The sequence below is a fragment of the Monodon monoceros genome, unplaced genomic scaffold (genome assembly GCF_005190385.1).
Source record: "Monodon monoceros isolate NGI ecotype Baffin Bay Population unplaced genomic scaffold, NGI_Narwhal_1 Super_Scaffold_18, whole genome shotgun sequence".
Lineage (NCBI taxonomy): Eukaryota > Metazoa > Chordata > Mammalia > Artiodactyla > Monodontidae > Monodon > Monodon monoceros.
In genome coordinates, this window is record NW_021703774.1 from 68,708,445 (window position 1) to 68,731,678 (window position 23,234).

Below are 23,234 nucleotides of genomic sequence, written 5' to 3' on the forward strand. Positions count from 1 at the left end.
CCCCCCCCCCCCCCCCCCCCCCCCCCCCCCCCCCCCCCCCCCGCAGCTCAGCTTGGCCTGGGCTTCCAGGGCCTGATCTGGGAGAGGCTATCTGGACCACTGCCTCTCACCATTTCTCTGACCTCAGACCGCTGCACCTTCTCCACCACAGCATCCCTTATGCCCCCAGGACATTTGAGGCAGAGGATCAAGTCAGGAGCTCTAGTTCTGAAATCTGGCCCTCACTAACTTGTCCTGTCATCTTGGGTAAATCACTTTTCTTTTCTGGGCCTCAGTTTCCTTGACTGTAAAATAAGAGAGTCTGACTACATGACATGACTTTCAGAGAGTTCCCCAGAAGTCTTGGAGCTGCTACTGATGGGGGATATTGAATAGGCAGCCCCTTGGCCTCACCTCTCCACTTCAGGCAGAGCAGGCTGCTTTTGTCTGTTTCATAGAGTCATTCAGCGTATCTTCACTGTGCACTCACTGGGTGCTAGGCACTGTGTTGGACTTATAAACAGACCTCTGTTCTCGGGGCAGGTATAGTCCACGTAGACGTTAAGCAAATGGTAACATGAAGAACTGTAAAACTAGAATTGTGAAAAGCACACTGTGAAGGAGAGGTGCTGAGAGTTTTATCTGGGAAGCCAACCAGGTTGGGAGAGATGGGGAAGCTTTCTGGAGGAAGTGATGATGGGGCTGAGGTGGGAAGGCTGATCAGGAGTTACTATAGGAGACTGAAAGGTCAGTGTGGCTGGAGCAGAGAGCAGAGGGGCAGCGTACTGGGGAGAGAATGATGATATCGAGCACATATGCGGGACGTACTACATTATGGTCATTTAATCCTTACAACGCTATGGTTTAAGTACTGTGACCATCTCCATTTTACAGTTGAGAAAATTGAGGTTCTGTCAGTTGCCCAAGCTCATACAAATACTGTTGGCAGCATTGGAATTCAGACCTTGACATTACGGACAATGGTGAACAGGTGGGCCCTAGAGTCCTGAAAAGCCACCCGAAGGTTTCTAGCAGGGGAAATGAAATGCTCAGACCCACACTTGGAAAGGCCCCCTCTGGCTGCAGTGTGGAGAATGAGTTGTAGTGGGGCAAGAATGGAGACTGAGAGAAGAGAGGGAGGCTGTGGTTTCAGTCCAGGCAAGAGGGGACAGTGGTTGGACCAGGGTGATGGCAAAGACGTGGAGCTTTATGGGCAGGATCTGTTTATGGACGCTGTTTGGTTTGTGAAAGAGAGGCGGGGATTCTGCTGGGCTTTTATGCCTGACTTCTTTTGGACAAAGTCACACTGCTAAAAATGGTTCAGAAACCCCTTTGGTGAACTCCTGGGTCCCTCTCAGTCTGATTTTTCACAGATGTGCCTTAGAGATCAGCCCCTTAACCCCTACCCTCCGGCCCCAAATTCGTGACCTCAAGACTCCAGCTCACGCTCACTTTACTCATCTTGCTCTCAGATTGACGAGATGCCTGAGGCTGCCGTGAAATCAACAGCCAACAAATACCAAGTCTTTTTTTTCGGGACCCACGAGACGTGAGTGAGGGGGCAGAGGCGGGGAGGGCCACGGGGGGACCACTTTGGGGAAAGAGCAGTGGTGACGGCACGCCTTCCCTATGGGGCTGCGCAGCTCAGATGCGGTGAGGGACTCGAGAGCACAGTCTCCCATCTCTCACCAGGGCATTCCTGGGCCCCAAAGACCTCTTCCCTTACGAGGAGTCCAAGGAGAAGTTTGGCAAGCCCAACAAACGGAAAGGGTTCAGCGAGGGGCTGTGGGAGATCGAGAACAACCCTACTGTCAAGGCTTCTGGCTACCAGGTGAGCTGCCATCCGCCCCAGAGACCTCCTGGAAAGCGGGTGTGGCCATAGGTGCCGGGAGCCCCTGGGCCCACATGTGATGCTTCAGGAACAGACACCAACACCAGGGCTTTCAGAGTAGGAGCTCGTGGGGTGGGGGGTTGGGGGAGGCTTCTTGCAGAGGGGAAGGGGTTCCGGGTGTGTGATGTAGCTGTGGTCAGGGGCCACCTGTTAGACAGCGCCTGGGGGGGGCAGGAACAGGATGGAGGCGGTAAGTGGGGACAGGCCTTTGGCAGGCCCAGTGTGAGTATAGGATGTGGCCTTAACTCTTTCCACAAAGGCTTCCAGGAGGAGGTGCTCGTGAGCCGGGCAGGATGAGGCGGGAGGGTGGGGGGCGGGGGTTGGCGGGGAAAGGGTCCCAGCTCCCTCTGGGAGAAGTTGACCCGAGGTTTTGCCTCCTGCTCCAGCCCTCCCCCCTCCTGCACAGAGCCCTGCCTGCCCGGCCAGTGGGTTTACCCCGGGGCTAATCCGACAGAGGTGGGTCTCAAATCACTTGTGAGACTGGGCACCTGGGTGGGGGCGGGGGAGAGGTGGGAGAAGGAAGGAGTGAGTGGCCGAGGGAGGGGTCTGGGGAGGGGGCCCAGCGTGGCAGTCGCTGGTGCCACTCAGCCTTTGCTGTCTCCGCCGCAGTCCTCCCAGAAAAAGAGCTGTGTGGAAGAGCCGGAGCCCGAAGCCACCGAGGGTGATGGCGATAAGAAGGGGAATGCCGAAGGTAGCAGTGATGAGGAAGGGAAGCTGGTCATTGATGAACCGACCAAGGAGAAGAATGAGAAGGGGGCGCTGAAGAGGAGAGCGGGAGACCTGCTGGAGGTAACTGCCCCCTACCTGGGGCCCCGGAGCAAGGCTCCTAGTCTGAGGAGGGAAGTTACGACTTTTTCAGGGAGTGCCCGTCTGAGAGACAGACTCAGCCCCTAGTTTTGGGGAGTCCCTTGCTGAGAAGATGGGACACAGGAGACCTCTCCGCTAGCAGAGGGCTGGAGGACTGTGGGTCTGCCTAGGAAGGAGAGCCTCTGGGGAAAGGAGGGGGAGGCTGGTGTCCTCCCTCTCTATCCTCAACCCACTTCATCTCTGCTAACCGTGCCCAGGACTCCCCCAAACGTCCCAAGGAGACAGAAGACCCCGAAGGGGAGGAGAAGGAAGGGGCCACCTTGGAGGGTGAGAGGCCCGTTCCAGTGGAGGTGGAGAACAGCACCCCCTCGGAGCCGGGCTCTGGCCGGGGGCCTCCTCAGGAGGAAGAAGAGGAGGAAGAAGAGGAAGAGGCTGCCAAGGAAGATGCTGAGGCCCCGGGCATCAGAGATCATGAGAGGTGAGTGAGCCCCCTGCCCCTCGGCAGCTGGGCTGGGAGGGCCCAGCCACCTGCTGAGAGGAGGAGGAGGAGGGCCTGTAGCAGTCAGCCTCCAGGGAGGCAGGGTGGGCTCTCCCAGGAGGCCGGCACTGGCTGGGGCCCGGCCAGGCCAAGGCCACACCATTAACCCTTCTCCCCTCCAACCCTCCCCCGCAGCCTGTAGCCACCAATGTTTCAAGAGGAGCCCCCGCCCCGTTCCTGCTGCTGTCTGGGTGCTACTGGGGAAACTGGCCATGGCCTGCAAACTGGGAACCCCTTCCCCACCCCAACCCACTCTCCTCTTCCACTCACTCTCCCCCTTCTGAGCTCAGACCCTGGAGATTGACCCGGATGGGGCAGGCCACCTGGCCCTCACCTCCATGTCCCCACACCCCTGTGACCTGAGTCAGGTCCATGTCTTCTGCTCTGTGGGATGAGATGAGGCCACTGTGTCCCTCCCTGCCTGGAACTGTTTCCCAGTGTATTTGTTAGGGCCTGGACTGGCTATTTCCATCTTCTGACACCCCTCTCGCCCTTCCCCGGGCATTGTAGACCTCTGGGTTGGTTGGGATCAGGGCTATGAGTGGAAGGGATGGTGTATAAGTAGCACGGTGGGCTTCTGGGGCCTGGGAGGGGCAATCTTCAAGTTGGGGTGGGGAGTGGGCAAGAGGATGGCATCCTGTCCCTTCCTCCCACACCTGTTCTCCCAGCTACCTGGATTCAGGGAAAGTGGGACAGCTTGTGGGAGAGGGGCTCCCTTCAATAAATCCTTGATGGTTGACAATGCCCCTTCTCTTACGCCAACCCTAGGTGTTATGGGAGTTACAGTTTATCATCAAAAGATTTGGGGTCTTCCAAGTTCTTTGGGTCAAGGACCTGAGATCTGAAGGGTTAACTTCACCCAGCTCCTGTGGGAGTGTTGAGGAGTATCCATCCACCTTTAGACCTCAGGCCAGAGATGGGATGCCCTGGGGAGACCCTTAGCTGCCCTTTTCCCTCTCCCCACAGTGCTCAAGGCCAGCCTACAGTCACATACGTCACCCAGATATAAAGGAAAAGACACATTTTTTAGGAAATGTTTTTAATAAAAGAAAATTACAAAAAAAAAAATTTTAAAGATCCCCCCCCATCCCTTTGTGTGTCCCCCACTCTGCTCCTTTCTTCCCCACTGTTGCCCCCATTTCTGAGGTGCACTTGGAGGCTCCCCTTCTGTTTGGGGCTGATGACTGTTCTTGTTGTAGTTGGGGCTTTGGTGTTCCTTCTGGTGTCATTTCCCATCCACATATCCTCACCTGGTCCCCTCAGTGTTGTCACCAGATCCAATTTGTAACCCACTGAGAGGCCAGAGGGAAATAAGCGCCCTCTCCCAACCTCTTTCTAGTGGTCTATTTGGCTCTTCTGTCTCTCGTCTCTTTCACCCTTGCCCCCCTCCCTTGGGCTCTGATGAAAAATTGCTGACTGTAGCTTTGGAAGTTTAGCTCTGAGAACCGTAGATGATTTCAGTTCTAGGAAAATAAAACCCATTGATTACTACATTGGATTTTGACTGATTCTTTGGGGGTGTATTGGTTAACTGATGGTGCAGGGGAATGGGAAAGGGAATGCAAATGATTTCCAAATCCACTTTTCAGATTGAGGTAAGGTGTGCCAGCCTTCTCCATTCTCAGTCTGTTAGAGATATCTAAAATTCTACATGAGGGCAAAGTCACAGAATACGGTGCCCAGTATTCTACTTCTGCCCAGCCACTGTTTAACACAGTTTCCCCCATAAGCACCTGGGAAAGTTTTTTTAAAAGTTTGCACAAGAAGTAGGGTGTGGGACTTCCCTGGTGGTCCAATGGGAAAGACTCCCCGCTTCCAGTGCAGGGGACCTGGGTTCGATACCTGGTCAGGGAACTAGATCCCACATGCATGCCACAACTAAGAACTCCACACGCCACAACGAAGATCCCACGTGCTGCAACTGAGACACGGTGCAGCCAAAATAAATAAATATTTAAAAAAAGAAGAGGTAGGTTGTGAGAGGTGACAGTACCAGTCACAGCTCACGATGGCCAGGGAAGTTAGGGTGTTGGGGCTGGTTGTAGAAACAACTTTGACCCTCAAGGGCAAAGCCAGGGATGCCCGCTGCTGATAACGGTGTTGAGGGTCGGGGAGGTTGATAGCATGGAATCCTCCCAATACTCCTGAATTAAGTGGAATGGCTGGATTAGATCCTCTCAGGTTTCTTTCAGTCTGACATTTTGTGACTAGATCATCGACTGGCATTGGAAGGGCCCACGTTTCTATCCCTTAGTTTAGAAAGCCTATGACACTTTCTTCACTGCCTTGACTCCCTCCAGCAGAGGGCGGGCGGGGAGAGTATTGACTGTAGCCTCACTAGAAAGCAAGGCTCTCTGCTTTGAAGAAGCCGCAATCACCTAGAAAATGGAGCCGTCGTCTCTAGTAACTACAATTCCCAGCGGCCTCCACGCAGAGCACGTGCAGGAATGTGCCAGGCGCGATAGCATATTCCGCTTTGCCTTCAATTCCCGACGTGCTTCACGGTGCTCTTAGGCTTCCTAGATTTCCTACAAGGCCAAATTTCCTGTTTCTCGCTTGCTTTGCAGCAGCGGACTACAACTCCCAGCATGCAGAGAGGCTAGATTATCGTTGCGCGTCCATTGTACCATTAGACTACTTTTCCCAGAAAGCCGGGGGACGCGGTGGGGCGGGGCTTAGGTCCCACGTGCAGAAGGGACTGGCGGAGGCTCCGGGGCTCAGCGGGAAGCGGAGGTGAGAACAGCGTGGCCCGGACGTTTTGGCAACTCCGGGCTGGTCCGGGAGCGGGAGCGGGAAGAGCCTTCTTTGACCCTGGCATGGCTCAGTCGCTTCGTCCGAGGTCTCCCTGCTTCGGAAGCTCGGAGCGGGTGGTTGCTGAAGACTGCTGGGGGATGGACATCACCCGTACCTAAGATGGGGCCGGCGGGGCCTTTGGAGCCGGGGTCTGAGGGAGCAGACGCTCTACCTCACTACCTAGCACGGCGCCCCAGAGCGCGCCATGAAAGCCCTGCTGCGGAAGGGCACCAGCCTCTCCAGGGTTTGGAGGGAAAAAAGGAAAACATCTAGGGGGCTGGCTTCTGGGATCTCCTCCCAGAGCTTCAGATCTTGAATAGCTGAGGTTAAGGGACGTCTTGCAGCAATCACGCAGGAGTCTCGGGTCTTAAGATTGTCTTTTTTGAGGGCCGCACTGCGCGGCCTGCGGAATCTTAGTTCCCCCACCAGGGTTGGAACCCGTGCCCCCTACAGTCCTTCAGTGGAAGCGCAAAGTCTTAAGCACTGGACCGCCAGAGAATTCTGCTTCTATCAAGTCATAACTAGGGCAAGTCTCCAGCTTTCAGGGCCTTGGTTTCCTCGTCTCCTGTCAACCTCCCGCGGAGAGCAGTGTGAAGATCAAATGCTGGGAATAGTGAAGTTCCCAGCATTAGACCTGTCACATAGTAGTGCTCCCTAAGCATTTTTTGATTCTGAATGGGAACACCAAGGCCCTTAACATTCATCCAGCATTAATTAAAAATAATATTAGGTTTTTTCCATATTGAGAAGTATAGAGAAGAGAAATGACCTGATATCTCACTGTTCAGATAAACCAGCTGATGTATTATTTTAAAGGTACGTGGTTAGAAAATGCAAACGTTATGGAAAGGAACAAGATGGAAAGTAATAGCCCTCCCAAACTTCCTTATCTCCAAAACAAGTACTTTATTTGTTCCCTGTTGCCTTCTTGTAAATATTTATGTCTGTGATAGAATATATATTTTTTAATTTACCCAAAAAAGGATACTATCCACATGATTCTGTACCTTGCTTTGTTAAAATGTTAAAAATAACTCGAATGACAGAAACAACCCTGTAAAGTTTTATGGATGATGAAACTGAAGCTCAGAAGTTGCCTAGGGTCACAGAATAAGTTGATGGTGGAGCGGGGACTAGAACCCAGGTCGTCTGATTCCCAGTCCAGAGCTTTTAATGTCATTAGAGTGCACTTTAATTGTACTTTGAAGTTAGGCTTTATTCTTAGCTATGAAACAAGGTTAATGGTACCTCCTTCATCAGTTGTCCTTGGGCTTAAATGAGATGATACAGGAAAGCACTTAGCATGGCAACTGGAAGGTAGCAAGTGCTCAGCAAACTGAAGCACTTATTATTTTTGCCCTCAGTTGTCCCACCGCCCCATTGGTTTAGTCCATTATCCAAAATTGGGAGGCTTAGAGTACATACTTAGTTTGGAAATGTAGGACTCTATAATCCTAGAGTCTGGCTCTGGGTCCTTTTCCTTTAGAAAAGCAACTATCTTAGGGAGAAGTGGTTATTTCCTTGATTGAGATTAGGAATTGGACATTTTGTAGGGACATTTTAATCCCAGTTTTTATCTCTGCCACCTGTTTGATTGTTTTACCTTATAACTGCCTGCTTTCTGGCTTTACGCCAGTGTTTTGTCCATTACTTGTTTTCTTTCCATCTTGCTGTTGGTGCATTTATTAAATAACTTTTTATTGAGTACCTACTACATGCCAGGCCCTGCTGGGATCTGCTGGATTCAAGGGTGATCTAGATAACATGGTCCCTGGCCTCAATGAATTTTTGGACTTTGAAGTCAGATATATGTGGCTTTGAATGCTGATTCTCCCACGTAGTAGCTTTATGACCATTGACAAGTCACTTAACTTCTCTGAGTCTCTATCGTCATCTGTAAAGCGAAGATAATATCTTGTGAGGATTCAGTAAGATCAAGTCCATTGAGCCATGAAGTAAGTGCTTAAGAAAATGTTGCTTCCCTTGTTTCTTTGCCCCTTTCTTTCTGTCCTACCCCAGAGCCGACTAGGAAGATTTCTGGGTCTTTCACCGGCCAGGGGATTTCTCACAGTCTCCAGCCATGCGGCTCTCTGCTCTGCTGGCCTTGGCATCCAAGGTCACTCTGCCTCCCAATTACCGCTATGGGATGAGCCGCCCAGGCTCCTTGTCAGACAAGAAGAAGAATCCTCCAGGGACTAGGCGGCGCCCGGTGGCTGTGGAACCTATCTCTGATGAAGACTGGCATCTGTTCTGTGGGGACAGGGTGAGAATCTCAGATGGGGTAGGGTGGCGGGGTGCTCCTGGGCAAGGATCTCCTTCCCTGACGGTCATCTCTTCCCACAGGTAGAGATCCTAGAAGGCAAGGACGCTGGGAAGCAAGGCAAAGTGGTTCAAGTTATCCGGCAGCGAAACTGGGTGGTCGTGGAGGGGCTGAATACAGTAAGTGAAGAGTGAGGATGGCGATGCTCAGGAAGCCTGTGCCATCCGTCCCTGTCCACTAAGAGCAGCACAGGGAGGCCAGAGACTGGCTGAGGGGATGGTGAGACAACTGAACCTTCTGCTTTTCAACTTGAATGCTCTGAGTTGTGGTAGACAAGCCCCCTTCTCACCTCCTGGGTTCTGATAGCCACCTCCTCTTTTGGACAGCATTATCGTTATGTTGGCAAGACCGTGGATTACCGGGGAACCATGATCCCCAGCGAAGCACCCTTGCTCCACAACCAGGTCAAACTTGTGGATCCTGTGGACAGGCAAGCACATGGGGCTCTGGTCAGAGGGTTTCTTGCCCTCTGAGTCCACACAGCTGTTGACCATGTTTATCCAAAGGGAATGGTGGGTTGGATGTGCTGAAAATTGAGAGGGGCCATCCATGACCCCCCATAGGAAACCCCAGTGCAGGGGTAGCAGAGAAACAAGATGGTGACCTTAGTGTTCTTAGTCATTGACTTTCGGGTTGGAACATAGGAGGGAGACCTAACTCCCTGGCTGGCCTCACTTCTTCTATCCCCTAGGAAACCCACTGAGGTGGAGTGGAGATTCACTGAGGCAGGAGAGCGGGTACGAGTCTCCAGAAGATCAGGAAGAATTATCCCTAAACCTGAATTTCCCAGAGCTGATGGCATCGTCCCTGAAACATGGATTGGTGAGGCTGGGTGAGGCGGCAAGAAGTGGGGGGGGGTGGGAGGAGTGGGAGTAAAGGATGTTAAGAAGCCCTCCCACCCATCTTCTTTTCTCTGGCTCAATAGGTGGCCCCAAAGACACATCAGTGGAAGATGCTCTAGAAAAAACCTATGTGCCCCGTCTAAAGACACTGGAGGAGGAGGTGATGGAGGCGATGGGGATCCAGGAGACTCGGAGACATAAGAAAGTCTATTGGTATTGAGTCTGGGGAGAGCTGCTTCTCCCCTCTTTGCCTTAACCTTGAAGATTGGGGCCACCTCTTCTTCAGACTCTAATAAAGAGCCTTGGGTCCTCCGTGTGCAGCTGCTGTCTTTTGGTAGACTGGCACCCCTAACGCCTGTTTCAAGGACTGAGGGAGGGAGCATCTGTCCTGATGTTATGACAAAACCTGGATAGAAGTTAGCCAGCCTTAAGGTGGTCCTCCCAAAGGGCAGGGCCTGCAGATTCTGGGATGGAGATCTAAGGGAGAGACAGCTTCCCTCCATGGAGACCTCTGAGTAACAAGGTGCTACCTGTTAGGGAAGACAGTGGGGGTTGGGGATGTGAGACCTAATTTAGCACCTCTGCAGGATTCGGTAGGGAGGGTGCTTGTCTGTCCTTTTCTATACTTAATAGAAAAGACAGAAAAGTAAAGATTTCAATTTTTTAATAAATTAAAAATAACTTTTTGCATAATGTTACATAACACGCAGAGGGAGAGAAAGGGTATGAAGCTGAAGGTTTGTAGGGAACCAGGATTCCACGGAGGATGCTGGTTCTCTGGCTGAGGAGGTGGGTGAAGACTCCGCCACCCAGTGTGGTACCTGGCAGTTTCAGATGGGGTCTGAGATATGCCCTTCTTCAGGCTGTGTCAGCTGTCTTCAGTCTCCAGAACAGAGAAGGTCTCACCCAGAGGCCTTTTGGTGGCCACCAGAACCAGGTTTCTCGGAGAGAGTTCGGGGCTGAAGATGGGCAGGAGCTCAGCATGGAAGCCTATGAGAAAGGCAGGGCTACTCAGAAGGGGAGAAATGAAACAGACTCTTAGCCACTTCCTGCTTAGCCTGTAGGCATAGCCCCTTTTCCCCATGGGGGAGGCTCCAGGGGGTCTAAGGAGACCCAGCTCTCTCCAGGGACATGAGTGCCCGAGACACTGACTTGGGAGGAGGCAGTCTGCAGCACATCGTAGGTTCTCAGTGCCTGGGATGCTGGCTTAAAATGCACCTCAGGGAGGTACCACCACAGGCAGATTCAGTAGGAATTTGCATTAACAAGTTCCCCTTCCCCCATCTGACTCTGAAGCAGCTGGTCTGAGAATCACCACAGCAAGGAACCTAGTCCTGGCAGGTGCAGGGGCCAGGACCTGAAGGAGAACCCTAGAACTCCAGCCCCTCTTGCCCTGGGTCCCTGCTTTGGCCACCCTCACCCTGCTCCTGAAGGTAGAGCAGCCGGTCCAGTAGAATCAGTGTCTCCACCAGCGGGGCCAGCAGCAGGGCCAGGCTGAAGAAGGCCACCACACGGTTCTCCTGGGCCTGGTGGGCCCGAAGGGCAGCCAGATTCAGCGGCAGGTGGGGGTCAAGCCCCACCCGCTGGAGCCCCCGCTGCACGTATCTGTGGGGTCAGCCACAGACAGCACTCAGTTTGGTTTTAGAACCCCCCTACCCCATTCAAACTGTCCATTCCTAATTCAATTCCAGCTGTAATAGATTTGCCACCCTAAGGCATTTTTAAATGTTTTTCTGGCTGTGAGCTGTCTGTCCAATAGCAAATCAATCCAAAAATTTATTTTCAGCCTAATCTGTCCAATTATTTAGCCATATTTTTAGCATTTCAAAAACTTGATAAAAGAGTGACAACTGCCTTTTAAAGAAAGTTTGAAGCTGCTTCAGAACTCAAAATCACTCCCCTCCTCCCAGCACATTTAGATTTTCTTCAGGACATGCTAAACAGTTGAGGGTGGGAGGGGAATCATACCTCCAGTAGGTGATGCCCCCCTCCTCACGCCCCCCCAACTCCCCAGCCTCACTCTTCAATCTTGAGCTCGTGGACCCTGGGGATCCCCTGCACGCCTGGCCGACGGAGCTCGGGCCGGGCACGCCGGATGACCGTCTCCAGTGCTGCCCGGTAGCAGTGGGTTCGGAGGCCAGGGCCTGCTTTCTGCAGCCGCTCAGCGTATTCCTCCAGGGCGTGGCAGGCCCCCTCCCGTAGCCTGTAGGGCAGTTCACGGCCGGGCAGCCCAGCCACCCACTGACTCAGTGGGTAGCCACCGGGGTCACTCAGCTTCATGTAACAGCAGCCCACTGAGGCCAGGGCCGCCACCTCAGGGCGGCAGAAGTGCCTCAGCAAGGCAACACTCAGATCCCCACAGGCGTGGAGGCCTGTCAGCAGCAAGCGGGCCTCACTCTGAGGTGAGTTCTCCAGTGGAAGCAGAAGCTCCTCACACAGGGCCGTGGGGTCTACCCACCTAACCACATGGTGGGGGCGGTGGCGAGGGCCAGTGTGGACCACCTGTGGAGGCAGGACAGAACAGAGAGAGGCAGATGGGAAGCCGGCTTCCCGTCCCCGTGCCACCTCAAGCCACGGGAATGGATCTGTCCTCTGAGTTCCTTCCCAAGGAGGAAGGTGGGGGAGAAACTGGGGCAGAGGAGAAAGTGGAACTTTAAATCAGGAGATGGGATAGATTCTGGGTCTGTTATTAGTAACTGCAGGTCTTTTCGTCTGAGCTTCCTCATTTGATTGGCCACTTTTTACAGGTGGCTGTGAGAAGGACGTATCGGTGTGGAAAGCACTTTTTAACTAGAAGGTGCCTTTCAGATATGAGGAGGCTTTGGTGAAGGAGGGACCTTGGGAAAGGGGTAGCAGAAATAGAGACACGCCATGTCAAGCTGAGAAACTTAAAAGAGGGAATTAGCCTTGGTGCCCAATTCCAGCCAAGCAGACCCTGCTCTCACGGTCCTGGCTGCAGGAAGGGCTGGTCTACCTGTGGGTTCCTCTTCTCCTCTTTCTGCAGAGCCTGCAGGAGCTCCTGGTCTAGGCGCTGGGCTCTCTCCACCAGTCTCTGATCCCCTTCAATGCTCTTCACCATCAGCCCCAGCCCCAGGGACATGAAGCGGGAGAGATGGCCCTGGAGTCCCGAGAGGGAGGGTGGAGACAGCCCCGTTCAGTGTCCTCTCCACTGTCCCCCTCCCTATCTGTGGTTTGGACGCCTGGGTCCTAGGCCCCCAGAAGGCTTAAATTCTGCCCAGCTTGCTTCTACCACTCCTTAGCACGTGCCTCCCTGGGCCTGTGGCCCGATAACCTGTCTTCCAGCTGTTCTATCCCCACGACAAAAAACCAGAACATTAGGGGTCTGGCTCACCTGGCCTGAGCCTACATCCACAACTTGGGTGCAGCCTGTGAGGTCACTCAGCTTCTTCACCAACTGAAAGAGGAGGGAACAAAGGTCTCCTGCCATTGGTGTTGGCTCCCAGGGCAAACACCCATAATGAGGGTGGAGGAGCTGAAGATGGCAGAGAAAGATGGGTAGAGGGAAGAGACAAGAGACATGGAAACCAAAATGGGGTGTGCTGACCCCAGGCTCAGGCTACTGTCTTTGCTCCTCTCAGGCTAGTGATTCAGTCTCCTCCACAGAACAAGAGCCCTGCTGTGAAGCCATGAGCAGATTGTGAAGGTTATCAGAACAAGATTAAGCCAGTGATTCAAATACAGCCACCAAACAACCCAGCAAAAGGATGAAGATATGATTATGGTGTATCTGACAAGGAAGGGACTTTCTAGGGCCTCTGGTCCTGCAGGTAATATAAGGTGCCCACACCTTTGTAACCCATAGGCTTAAGGAGTCCCCAGGCTCCCAGATACCACCTATACCCCAGCCAACTCCTCACCTCTCCCAGCCTCCGAATCTCATGCTGCTTCTTGGGCCTGACATGTTTCCGGAATGGAGCTGTCAGTCGGGAACTCTGGCTGCGGTTCTCCAGGAACTCTGAGGGGGTCTGAAACCCAGGCGTCCGGGTAAAAGCCAGGGCATAGGCTGTGGACTTCAGGGCCAGCAGGGTGAGTGGCCACACCGACCTGTACCTGAGATAGCCCACCCAGGCCCCCAGTGAATAGTCCCATTGCATCCTGAGTGTGCAAGTTTACAACCCAGGAAGCCCTTGTGAGACTCTGAGCAATGGCTCCCTGCAGGGCTCAGCACCAAGTCCCCCAACACAGGTGCCCTCTTGCCCATACCTGGCCACTTCCCCTTCCCCAGGCATCCCCAGCAGCAGTGTGGCCAGCTGTGGCGGGTTCAGTCCATCCAGGGCTTCCTGCCATGAGCAAGGGAGTGTGCCCCATAGGTTGTCTGTGAAAAATTCCTGTAGGGGAAAGCGAGAAGCAATCAACAGGCTACTACTCTTTCCATTCTTCCCCGCCCCACTCAACACATGGCCACTGGCTGCAACTAACAGGCACCTCTACTCATTGGCTGTCATCTCTTCTCTGAAGCCTGCTCTAGCCTCCCCCTCCTTCCTCTGAGCCCAAATTGCATTCTGGACACACCTCTCCTTTTAGCAGTGTCCCCACTTATTTATGTGTCTGTTTCCTCCACTCAACTAAAGGGCAAGGATGGTGGCTTCACATCTGCATCCTCAACACCACAGTGACTGACACCCAGTATTAGCGTTACCATCTAGTAACCTACCATTAGATGTGCCAGACATTACATATGTCAGAATGTTGGGTTTTTTTTTTTTTTTTTTTTTGGCTGAACTGCGTGGTTTGTGGGATCTTAGTTCCCCGACCAGGGATTGAACCCAGGCCCTCGGCAGTGAAAGCGCCGAGTCCTAACCACTGGACCACCAGGGAATTCCCTGCCAGAATGTATTTTTATTCATTCATTTATTCAACACAAATTCTGGAGCTTTGGTTAGGCACCAAGTTCTATCCTAGGCTCAGGGGATACAAACAATGAAGCAGACAGACAAGATCCTTGCTCTTACAGAGCTTACATTTTAAAAAATTATTTCAGATAACATCAAAAGCCACATAGACAATAAAACACTAATGAAACAGTAACAATGGAGAGTTTGAGAGAGTACTATTTTAGATAGAGCAATGAGGGAAGACTTGTCTGAGAAGGTGACACTTGAGCTGAGACTTGAATGATGAACAGGAAACAGCACATGTAAAAAAATTCAGGCAGTGGTTGCCAGAGTCAGGGGGTGGGGGTGGGTAAAATGGGTGAGGAGGGTCAAAAGGTACAAACTTCCAGTTACAAAATAAATGTCATGGAGATGTAATGTACACCATAGTGACTATAGTAAATAATACTGTATTGTATACTTGAAAGTATTGTATACTTGAAAGTTGATGAGAGAAGATCTTAAAAGTTCTCATCACAAGAAAAAAATGTAGCTATGTACGGTGATGGATATTAACTAGAGTTACTGTAATCATTTCATAATATATACAAATCACTATATTATACACCTGAAACTAAAATGTCAATTCTATCTCAATTTTTAAAAATTCAGGTAATAGCAAACACTTACAGAATACTATAATATGCCAGGCACTGTCTGAAACATTTTACGTATATTAATGCATTTAACCCTCACAATTACCCTATGAGATAGTACTATTTTTATCCCCCATTTTACAGATAAGGAAACCAAAGTACAGCAATTAAGTATTCTGTCTAAGTCAAAAAGCTGGTAAGTGGCACAGCTGGGATTTGAAACCAATTTGACTCTAGAGTTCTTGCTCTTAACCACCCTACTCAATTGCCTTTCTGTGGAGGAAGAACATTCCAGGCAGATCAGTAAGTGCAAAGGCCCAGTGTAGTACAGTGAATGTGGGAGAGAATGAAATGTGGCGGGGTTTAAAAGAGAGCAGGGGACAGATCATGTAGGGTTTTATAGGTAATGGTAAAGAATTACGATTTCATCAAAGTACCTAAGAAGCAAGGAAGTGTCCTGGTGAGATTTACATTTTTAAAAGATTAATCTGGCTGTTTTGTGAAGAACTGGGTATGGAGGAGAGGAAGCAAACACAGAGATCAGTTAGGAAGTAGTCCAGGAGAGAGATGATGTTGGCTTGTCCTAGGGTGGTAGCAATGGCAATGGAGACAAATAGGTGAATTTGGATCTATTCTGGAAGATGAGCCAACAGGACTTGTTGAAGGGCTGGATCGTAGATCAATGAAGAAAAGAGCTGAATCGAGGATGGCTTCTGGGTTTGGGAGCTGAACAATTCGGTAGATGTTGCTGCCATTTATACATCATCTCATTTATTCTTCACAATGATCCTTCAAAAAGAGATCCATTTTACCGCTCAGGAACTGAGGCTAGGAGGAATGTTTTTTTTTATGCCTAAGGTTAACACAGTAGGGGAGGCAGGATTCTAGTCCAAGTCTGTCAACTCCAAAGTTGGAATTGTCCATTACACTGCAAAGCCAGGAATTTATTCAAAGCTTGAATGAATGAACATGTGTGTTCTCGAAACACCTCACACGTTCCTGGGAGAGTTTAACGTAGCTGCAGCAGCATGGCTCAAATGTCCATGCGTTTTATCACTTTGGACTTGAGAGGGTTAGAAAAACAACCTAGATGCTAAAACTATTAATATTTAGGTCATCTGAAAGAAAAAGAAGTGGGGGGGCTGCCCCAGCTTTAACCCTTTCTCGTACAGACAAAAGACTGAAGAAACATATTAGAAAAGAGATCAGAAGCTAACTCTACATTCTTCCCCTGTCGTGGCTAGGGAGCCACCCACATAACCAGGAGCACCCCACCCACAACCCTGTGGCCTCACAATGATGTAGGCGTCCAGGATGGAACGGTAGAGCGTCACGACCCGGGTGAGGTTCACAGCTAGCTGCCTCCTCGCTTCGTGAGAGAGGCCCCGGGCGGAGACCCCCGGCATTCCGGGGCCCAGCCGGTGGCGCGGGGAAGGAGGATGCAGTGAGGCGGGAACCTGGGTCAGGACTACGCGGGTCCGGGACCCGGGCTTGGCTCAGCTCTGCAGAACCAGAAGAAAGCGCTCAGAACCCGGTCCCAGACACTGCCTTTCCGGGCTTCGAGGTTGGGGTTGAAGACTTGAGGCGCCCTCCTGACGTCACAGGCCGCGACGTCCCACAGACCGAAGCTGTCAGCATTGGACGCAAACCGGGAGGCGGTGCCAGCGCAGTGACGCCACAGAGGCGTGCCGCGGCGCCCACCTCACGGAGTGGGGCGGGCCAAGTTCCAGGTCCCGCCTCCAGATCCCGCCCCTTCCCATATTCTTCCCTCTTCCAACGGAAGTGAGGCCTGGGGCCTCCGGCACGCTGCAGTGCCAGTTTGTAGCGGTCTCCCCACACCTTCGAATTGTACCTCCACTGGGCTAGAGGGGCCGGGCAGCGCATCCGCCCCCGCCCCCACCCACGCCGCCGCCGCCGCCGCCGCTGCTGCTGCCGCTTCTCACACACTAGGAATCCCTGGCCTCGCTCCCGGAGGCAGGTGCGCTGTGGGTACGCGGGCCCGGCCTCCGGCGCGTTCCAATCCGCTAGCCTGCCGGCTCGGGCCTCGCCTACGCGCGCCAATTTCCGCATCCGGCTCCTGGCGCTTCCGGTCTTAGCTGGGCCCATCTGGGAGGTAGGTGTGTGAGGGTGGGAAGCTGGCTCCGTGGCGTGGACGGCCAGACTGTGCTGTCCCCAGCCTCGGTTTTCCCCTCCGCTAATATGTGTTGTCAAAGGTCCTTTCTTGGGAGAAGGACTTGAGTGAGCTGCATGTGGGGATTTCCCTCACGTGGAGATGAGGGAAATGGGTGCCTGAATTTCTGTCTCTGTCGTTGGGACCCGTGCTGGGGATGCTTGGGTAATTCAGAGGTCAACTATGCCAAACCTGTGACTGCCTTCGAGCATACTTAGACGTTCCTTCCCTGGGCAAATGATAGAGCTCACCTATTCTGGCGTTCCAGATCACAAGAGTTTCAGCTGGTTGGCCCTGCAACCCCCTCAGTTTACAAATGAGACTGAGATCTAGAGAGGGGAAATGACCTTCCTAATACCGTACTGCTGGAGAATTGTGGGGCTTCCCTGGAACCCAGGCTTCCTGGTTCAGAAGGAAGTCCTCCTTCCATCATTTCACATTTCACGTTATCTGAGAGGTTACTCTGATGTCTTTCCTCTCTCCTTTAAGTCCTACGGAGATGGGTCTTATCTTACTGGTTCCCAGGCCTATGGACTCCGTTATCAGGATCATTTTCTTCCCCAGGGTATACTACAAACCTCCAGGTCTTGGCCTATGGGATTCAGCAGAGGATGACTTGTCCATCCTCTCATTGGTAAGCTGTTTTTCCCAACTGTTCTCCCACCATCCACCGTCATCATGTCTACCTTACTCCTCAATCTGGATTTTGGCGAACCTCCCCCCAGAAGGGCATTAGAAGGCAATGCCAAGCACCAAAAATTTGTCAAGAAGCGGCGGCTCTTGGAACGGAAAGGCTTTCTGAATAAGAAGCAGCAGCCCCCTAGCAAGGTCCCTAAGTTGCACTCAGAACCTTCAAAGAAAGGGGACACTCCCAAGGTGGATGGCACTTGGAAGGCCCCTCCCCTTCCAAAAAAGAAGACTGCTGCTTCCAGCAGTGGGTCAGAGCAGTCCCTGGACAAGAAATCTGCAGTGCCTTGGCTGACCCCTGCTCCTTCACAGAAAGCTGGTTCTGTTGTGGCTAAAGTAGATTTGCTGGGGGAGTTCCAGAGTGCCCTACCAAAGATCGAGAGCCTCCCAATTCGCCCCCAGAAGAAGGGCTCCCAGAAGAGCCCTCCTCAGAAGACTGCCCCACAGATCTCCACCCAAGCTCACTCAGAGAATAAATACCCTGGAGCATCCCAGAAGATGCCAACGAAGATGGTGGCAATTGACTGTGAGATGGTGGGCACAGGACCCAAGGGGCATGTCAGTTCCTTGGCTCGATGTAGCATTGTCAGCTACAGCGGAGATGTGCTCTATGATGAGTACATCCTTCCCCCCTGCCACATTGTGGACTACCGGACCAGATGGAGCGGTATCCGGAAGCAGCACATGGTGAATGCTACACCCTTCAAGATTGCTCGGAGCCAGGTGAGAGGCATGGGAGATGGTGGTAGCAGCGGGGTGGGTGGGGAGAGGTCCAAATCATTTTTCTGCAAAGAATATCACCCTGGGGAGGCGCCGAAGGATTGTGGAGGGAGGGATGGAGTGGGTGGAGTAGCAGATGAAGAAGGCTTTCTGTTGGGATAAGGAGTGGTGAGAGTCTGGAAAGTTACAATTAGCGGGTGTAACGAACTTTATTAGTTAAGATCTTTTAGGTCCCAAGTGGAATCCTCATCTGGAGAACTGGGAATCTGCTAGAGAAATAACAGCCAGTGATGGACAGAGCAACAGGCATGAGTGCCAGGGGGAAAGGGCTCAGTTTGAGAATGCCTTGTAGAGGTGGGGTCTAGGGTTGAGAATAGAGAGGTAGAGAGGGCTTCCCAAGCAAGAAGTAGCCTGTGGCAATGTGGAAAGTTGGTGGTAGGAGAAGGCAGAACATTGACAGAAGGAGCTGGGGCATATTTGTATAACTGGAACAGGTAGCCTGCAGTGGAGGGGATAAAAGACACCGGGCTGGTATGTTGGGGTTCTCATCTCACTCACTGAGCAAACCTAGCCACTGTAAGTCCTATGCTGAATACTGGAGCCACAACAAATGAACAGGAAAGGCGGGTGAGCTGGTAAACGTGAAGGGGAAGGGAGCCTGCTGGTCTTGGAAGGCCTCCAGAGGGCGCCTTCGGTCCACTTCTTTGTAATTTCAGCTCCACATTCTTTGCCTTCTCTAGACACACACTGTTCCAATAATTCCTCATATGCCAGAGCAGTCAGTTGGAGGAATTTCATCAGAGGTGGAATAGCTGGATTTTAGAAAGAACTTGAAGAGTTGAAGAACATCCTGTGCACCAGGGGCATAGCTGAGCAAAGGCTTGGGAGAGGCAGAAGATGGGGTGGGCCTGAAACAGCAAATCCACTTAGCTTTAAGGCAGGCCATATGTTGAAATTAATGCGAAGTAAAGGTGTTAGTGGTCAGTAAACTGCAGGTGCAGTTAGGAGCAACTAAATACCAAGTTGATTGGACTATATCTGGCTTTCATCATAAAAACCAGTGCCCAAGCTGGGGTATGAGACTAAGGTACATTCAAATGAGTCTTTTCCCTTCCAAGGGGTCCCATTGGGAGGCCAGGCATTGATTCCAGGCCTGTTGCTCTTGTTCACAATCTGTTTGGAACCCCATTTTGGTAATGGCCTTCAGAGCTCATGACATATTCTTTAGTTATCCTCATTGGCAGTGTGTCCTTATGCTTTAAGATTCTGAAATGGTGAGAAATTATTTGGTTCCAAGAATGGTGTGAATAAGGTTCCTGACCAGCTGGTAAATACCCTGTGGTTATGAGCAGGAGGAGCTATGAAGCGCCGGGACTGATTTCTTGTTAAAGCAGCATAAGCGTGGGCTCTTGATCACTTCGCTCTGCAGCCTTGGTCTATAAATGATTCTTAATCTTTTTCTTTTTTGAGGTGGGGCGCTGTGCCTCACAGCTTGCAGGATCTTAGTTCCCTAACCAGGGATCGAACCCCGGCCCCAGGCAGTGAGCGTGCCGAGTCCTAACCACTAGACTGCCAAGGAACTCCCAATTCTTAATCTTTTATGGCTTGTAGGCTCTTTGAGGATCTGATGAAAGCCATGGACCCCCCCCCCCAAAAAAAGGGCAAACATATGCGTATCTATTTGCATATAATTTGGGGCTTCCAGTACCTTCCTGGAGCCCATCTTTAACAACATTCGTCCCAGCCTATGTCTAAGGCCAACATAATGATCATGGTTAAAGAACTTCAGGTATCAAGCCAGGACTGAACTAGGTAGTTACATGAACATCACATTGGGGTAGAAATTAATGTGAAGATAAGGTGCCACTGGTGATGTAAATCCAAACAGGGTTACACCATAGAAAATACCTACTTTTACCTTGGAGAGAGGAGATAGATTTCAGGTGAAAGAAAACTTGTGGAAGAGGGCATTTCAAGGATGAGGCAGGTGGGCAATTGGTGAAAAGAACCTAGAAGGACTTAAACAGCCATGTTGGGCTTTGAAGATGCAGGGGCTACATCTTTGAGTGCTGTTCCTCACCACCTCTTCTCCCATGCCTGTTTCAGATCTTGAAGATTCTCACAGGGAAGATAGTGGTGGGGCATGCCATCCACAATGACTTCAAAGCCCTTCAGTATTTTCACCCTAAGTCCCTAACCCGAGATACCTCCCATATCCCCCTCCTCAACCGTAAGGCCGACTGCCCAGAGAATGCAACCATGTCTCTGAAGCATCTCACCAAGAAGCTGCTGAGCCGGGACATCCAGGTAGCGTCTTCCCAAATGCTGCCAGACCTCTGGCCTGGACACTGAAGGCTCTCCTGCTGCCTTTCTCCAGGCTCTGACCCTCAAATTCCTCTGGCTGTAGAGAGATCTGGGTGGGATGCTCTGATGGGAAGAGCTTTGGGCAAAGGGGTCCATCTCTACATAGGGATAACTATTCCTGTTCTCTACCTCCCAGAGTGTTCCAAAGGATACTTGGAAAAGGAAAAAAGCCTGAAAGTGGGGATAAAACCCTAACTAAGAAAAGTAGAAAGCAGGTAGTTGTGGTGGTCTAAAAGACCACGTAGTGGATGCAAGAGGCTCTTATGTATTTCATATGTTTGGCAGTCAAAGAGGGGATGGCCTGCCTGGCATGAGGCTGTAGACACATGTCATATACAGATCAGTTAAGGAACTGGGGAAGGTGGAAGTCTCAGAAGGCCTGTCTATGATCTGGTTTGTTCTGCCTCTACAGAAGAATGTAGAACAATAGGGTATGTACATGTTGCTACAGAAAGGATTGACGCAGACAGTAGCATAGGAGTTGAACCCCTGAAATTAGATAAGGAGTAGGGCCTCACCAGAGGTCCACCTTTGTAGCCCGCTAACTGCAGAAGCAGCAGCATCAGTGGGTTGGAGGGAGCCAGTTGGGAAGGGAAGAAGCAGTCTCTTGTAGCTTCATGTTCTTCTCTTCCTCCCTTTTCTTCCTTCTCTCAGGTTGGGAAGAGCGGACATTCCTCTGTGGAAGATGCTCAGGCCACCATGGAGCTGTACAAGTTGGTTGAAGTTGAGTGGGAACAGCACCTGGCCCAGAATCCCCCAAAAGACTAGTTCCAGTGGGGACACTGGTGATGTGGGGAGGCAGAGGCAGCACCACACCCAGGAGAACAGGGCAGTGGACCAGTGGACAGCTCTACCAGCTCTACACCTTTGGAAACTAGAGTTGTTGGGGAGAGTGAGGCTCCACCCCAGACTTAAAATCCATTAAAATTTCACCTCAGGTGTTGTTAAGTGTTCCATGGAAGGAGGAAGGCTCCATGTCAGAACCCAGCCCTGTAGGCTGTTTACCTCTTAAATGGTGCTAACCATGGGTTCCAGGGTGCTTTGCTCCTGGGAAAGCCTTTTGACTTTCAAGGGGCAGGGCATACTGGGAAGTGTAGTTTCCCAAACTGCCTTATCACTAGGGTGACCATTATCACTAGGGTCTCATTTTATGCCTTTTGTTCTCAAATAATTAGCAGCACCGTGTTGAACTTTCCAAAAGTATCCTGCTGGATGATAACTTGTATGATCACAGTTTCTCTCAGACTTTTTTTGGCTCAGAGTCTACATCCAGTCTGTGTTGGGATTTCACCTGTTCTTTCCACCTTGACTTCCAGAGGAGCCATCCCTGGTGAGGTTTAGTTCTTAGGGTTACAAGGCAGTAGAGGTAAGAGAGTGTGACTTGGAAATCAATTTTTCGGATTTAGGAAAGCAGCCTCTTTCCTAAAGTGATAGAGGATTTATTTAATTTAGACCCCACTTGGAAGGTTAAAGAAGAATTCAAAGTGTTTTAATGGTTTTTAGTCTTTTACTTTGCTAAACCAAGCCTTTTAAAACTCAAATTATTCCCTTGATAAATTTTTATAAAGGAAAAACAATTGTGTGATGTTTTCTTTATAACTTCACATTAAATAGCTTTGTCACAGGATCCTGTAGAGCTATAATTCTGATAGGGGGTCCAGGGTCTGTGTGAATGACACTAACTGGGCCCTGGTTTGCTGGAAGTCATCAAGAAGCGCTGACCAAGCCTTTGTGTGTAGCCCATGTGCTCTGCTGCCTTGTCCTCGTCCCTACCACAAGTCAACGAGCACACCTAAAGTGACACCCCAAGCCATGCGAACACCCTCACACAGGGTATGTGACCAGGAGAGTGACTCAGAGAGCGGGCGGGCAGGAGGGATGGAGCCGGGGAAGAAGGGTGCTTCATGACGCCGGCCTGGTCGCTCCTGCCAGCTCTTCCTCGGTGGTATACACCCTCATGTTGGGAAGGTGAATCACAGGTCTGACTTTGTATCTGGGATCACTGCACTCTGTCTTGAGAGAATGCAGACTCCATGTATACACCAAGGCTTGTGCCCTCTTGAGTGGCTAGTTTGGCTCCAGGGGCCAGAGTCACAGTCATGGCTGCCTATAGAAGGGAATTTCCTGCAGCCAAACTGGACCCCAGATGTGGTCTTGCTGTTGTGTCCTGCGCTACAGGATCTGCTTGCACAGGCAGCTGTTGAGCTCTGAGCAAGTTGGTTCCTGTTGAACCCAACATATGTAGTGTCCATGACACTTCACAAAGAGGTGCTAGGCATCCTTACACACCTCTAAGTGGGATTAATCAAGGAAGGCTACACCAAAAAGTGGGGATACAAGTCTTAATTGAAATGAAGGGGAGTCTTACTTACATTGTGATCAGTAAACTAGAATATGTGTGGAAAATTCTCATTCGAGTTCAAGTTTTAGGGTACCTGGCTTTGTAATTTATTCCACTGAAGTACAGTTGATTTACAATGTTGTGTTAATTTCTGATGTACAGCAAAGTGATTCAGTTATACATGTATATATACATTCTTTTTCATATTCTTTTCCATTGTAATTTATCGCAGGATATTGAATATAGTTCCCTGTGCTATACAGTAGGACCTTGTTGTTTATCCATACTATA

At 51.1% G+C, this 23,234-nt stretch overlaps 4 protein-coding genes across 9 annotated transcripts in view; 3 read left to right on the forward strand and 1 right to left on the reverse strand.

The window, feature by feature from the left end:
* HDGF (heparin binding growth factor) overlaps positions 1-4,706 on the forward strand; it is a 10,069-nt gene extending 5,363 nt beyond the window's left edge. The window contains exons 2-6 of the mRNA XM_029230215.1: positions 1,452-1,528; positions 1,672-1,810; positions 2,480-2,659; positions 2,935-3,155; positions 3,351-4,706. Of these exons, the coding sequence (XP_029086048.1) occupies positions 1,452-1,528; positions 1,672-1,810; positions 2,480-2,659; positions 2,935-3,155; positions 3,351-3,357 (624 nt within the window). The 3' untranslated portion in view covers positions 3,358-4,706. The remainder of the gene's footprint in view (positions 1-1,451; positions 1,529-1,671; positions 1,811-2,479; positions 2,660-2,934; positions 3,156-3,350) is intronic.
* Positions 4,707-5,889: 1,183 nt separating this feature from the next.
* Positions 5,890-9,487, forward strand: MRPL24 (mitochondrial ribosomal protein L24). 2 transcript variants are annotated; one of them, XM_029229024.1, is made up of 6 exons: positions 5,890-5,948; positions 8,028-8,271; positions 8,352-8,447; positions 8,655-8,758; positions 9,020-9,150; positions 9,254-9,487. In XM_029229024.1, exons 2-6 carry the CDS (start codon positions 8,089-8,091, stop codon positions 9,388-9,390), a joined length of 651 nt encoding a protein of 216 aa, XP_029084857.1. In that variant the 5' UTR covers positions 5,890-5,948; positions 8,028-8,088; the 3' UTR covers positions 9,391-9,487. The 2 variants fall into 2 exon arrangements, with proteins under 2 accessions (XP_029084857.1, XP_029084858.1); XM_029229025.1 differs by lacking the exon at positions 5,890-5,948 and adding an exon at positions 6,037-6,054 and having other exon boundaries at positions 9,254-9,482.
* A 330-nt stretch (positions 9,488-9,817) lies between these two features.
* RRNAD1 (ribosomal RNA adenine dimethylase domain containing 1) lies at positions 9,818-16,708 on the reverse strand. 5 transcript variants are annotated; one of them, XM_029230007.1, is made up of 9 exons: positions 16,514-16,708; positions 15,957-16,163; positions 13,395-13,519; positions 13,049-13,241; positions 12,523-12,585; positions 12,145-12,288; positions 11,191-11,672; positions 10,591-10,775; positions 9,818-10,160 (listed from the first exon to the last, which is right to left on the reverse strand). In XM_029230007.1, the coding sequence occupies exons 2-9, from the start codon at positions 16,065-16,067 to the stop codon at positions 10,039-10,041; spliced, it is 1,425 nt and encodes a 474-aa protein (XP_029085840.1). In that variant the 5' UTR covers positions 16,068-16,163; positions 16,514-16,708; the 3' UTR covers positions 9,818-10,038. The 5 variants fall into 5 exon arrangements, with proteins under 5 accessions (XP_029085840.1, XP_029085843.1, XP_029085844.1 ...); XM_029230010.1 differs by lacking the exon at positions 16,514-16,708 and adding an exon at positions 15,099-15,450 and having other exon boundaries at positions 13,049-13,156; positions 15,957-16,386; XM_029230011.1 differs by lacking the exon at positions 15,957-16,163 and having other exon boundaries at positions 13,049-13,156; positions 16,514-16,548.
* Positions 16,709-16,722: 14 nt separating this feature from the next.
* Positions 16,723-22,176, forward strand: ISG20L2 (interferon stimulated exonuclease gene 20 like 2). The gene is made up of 4 exons (XM_029230013.1): positions 16,723-16,774; positions 17,396-18,241; positions 20,345-20,545; positions 21,257-22,176. The coding sequence occupies exons 2-4, from the start codon at positions 17,510-17,512 to the stop codon at positions 21,368-21,370; spliced, it is 1,047 nt and encodes a 348-aa protein (XP_029085846.1). The 5' UTR covers positions 16,723-16,774; positions 17,396-17,509; the 3' UTR covers positions 21,371-22,176.
* Positions 22,177-23,234: the final 1,058 nt, after the last annotated feature.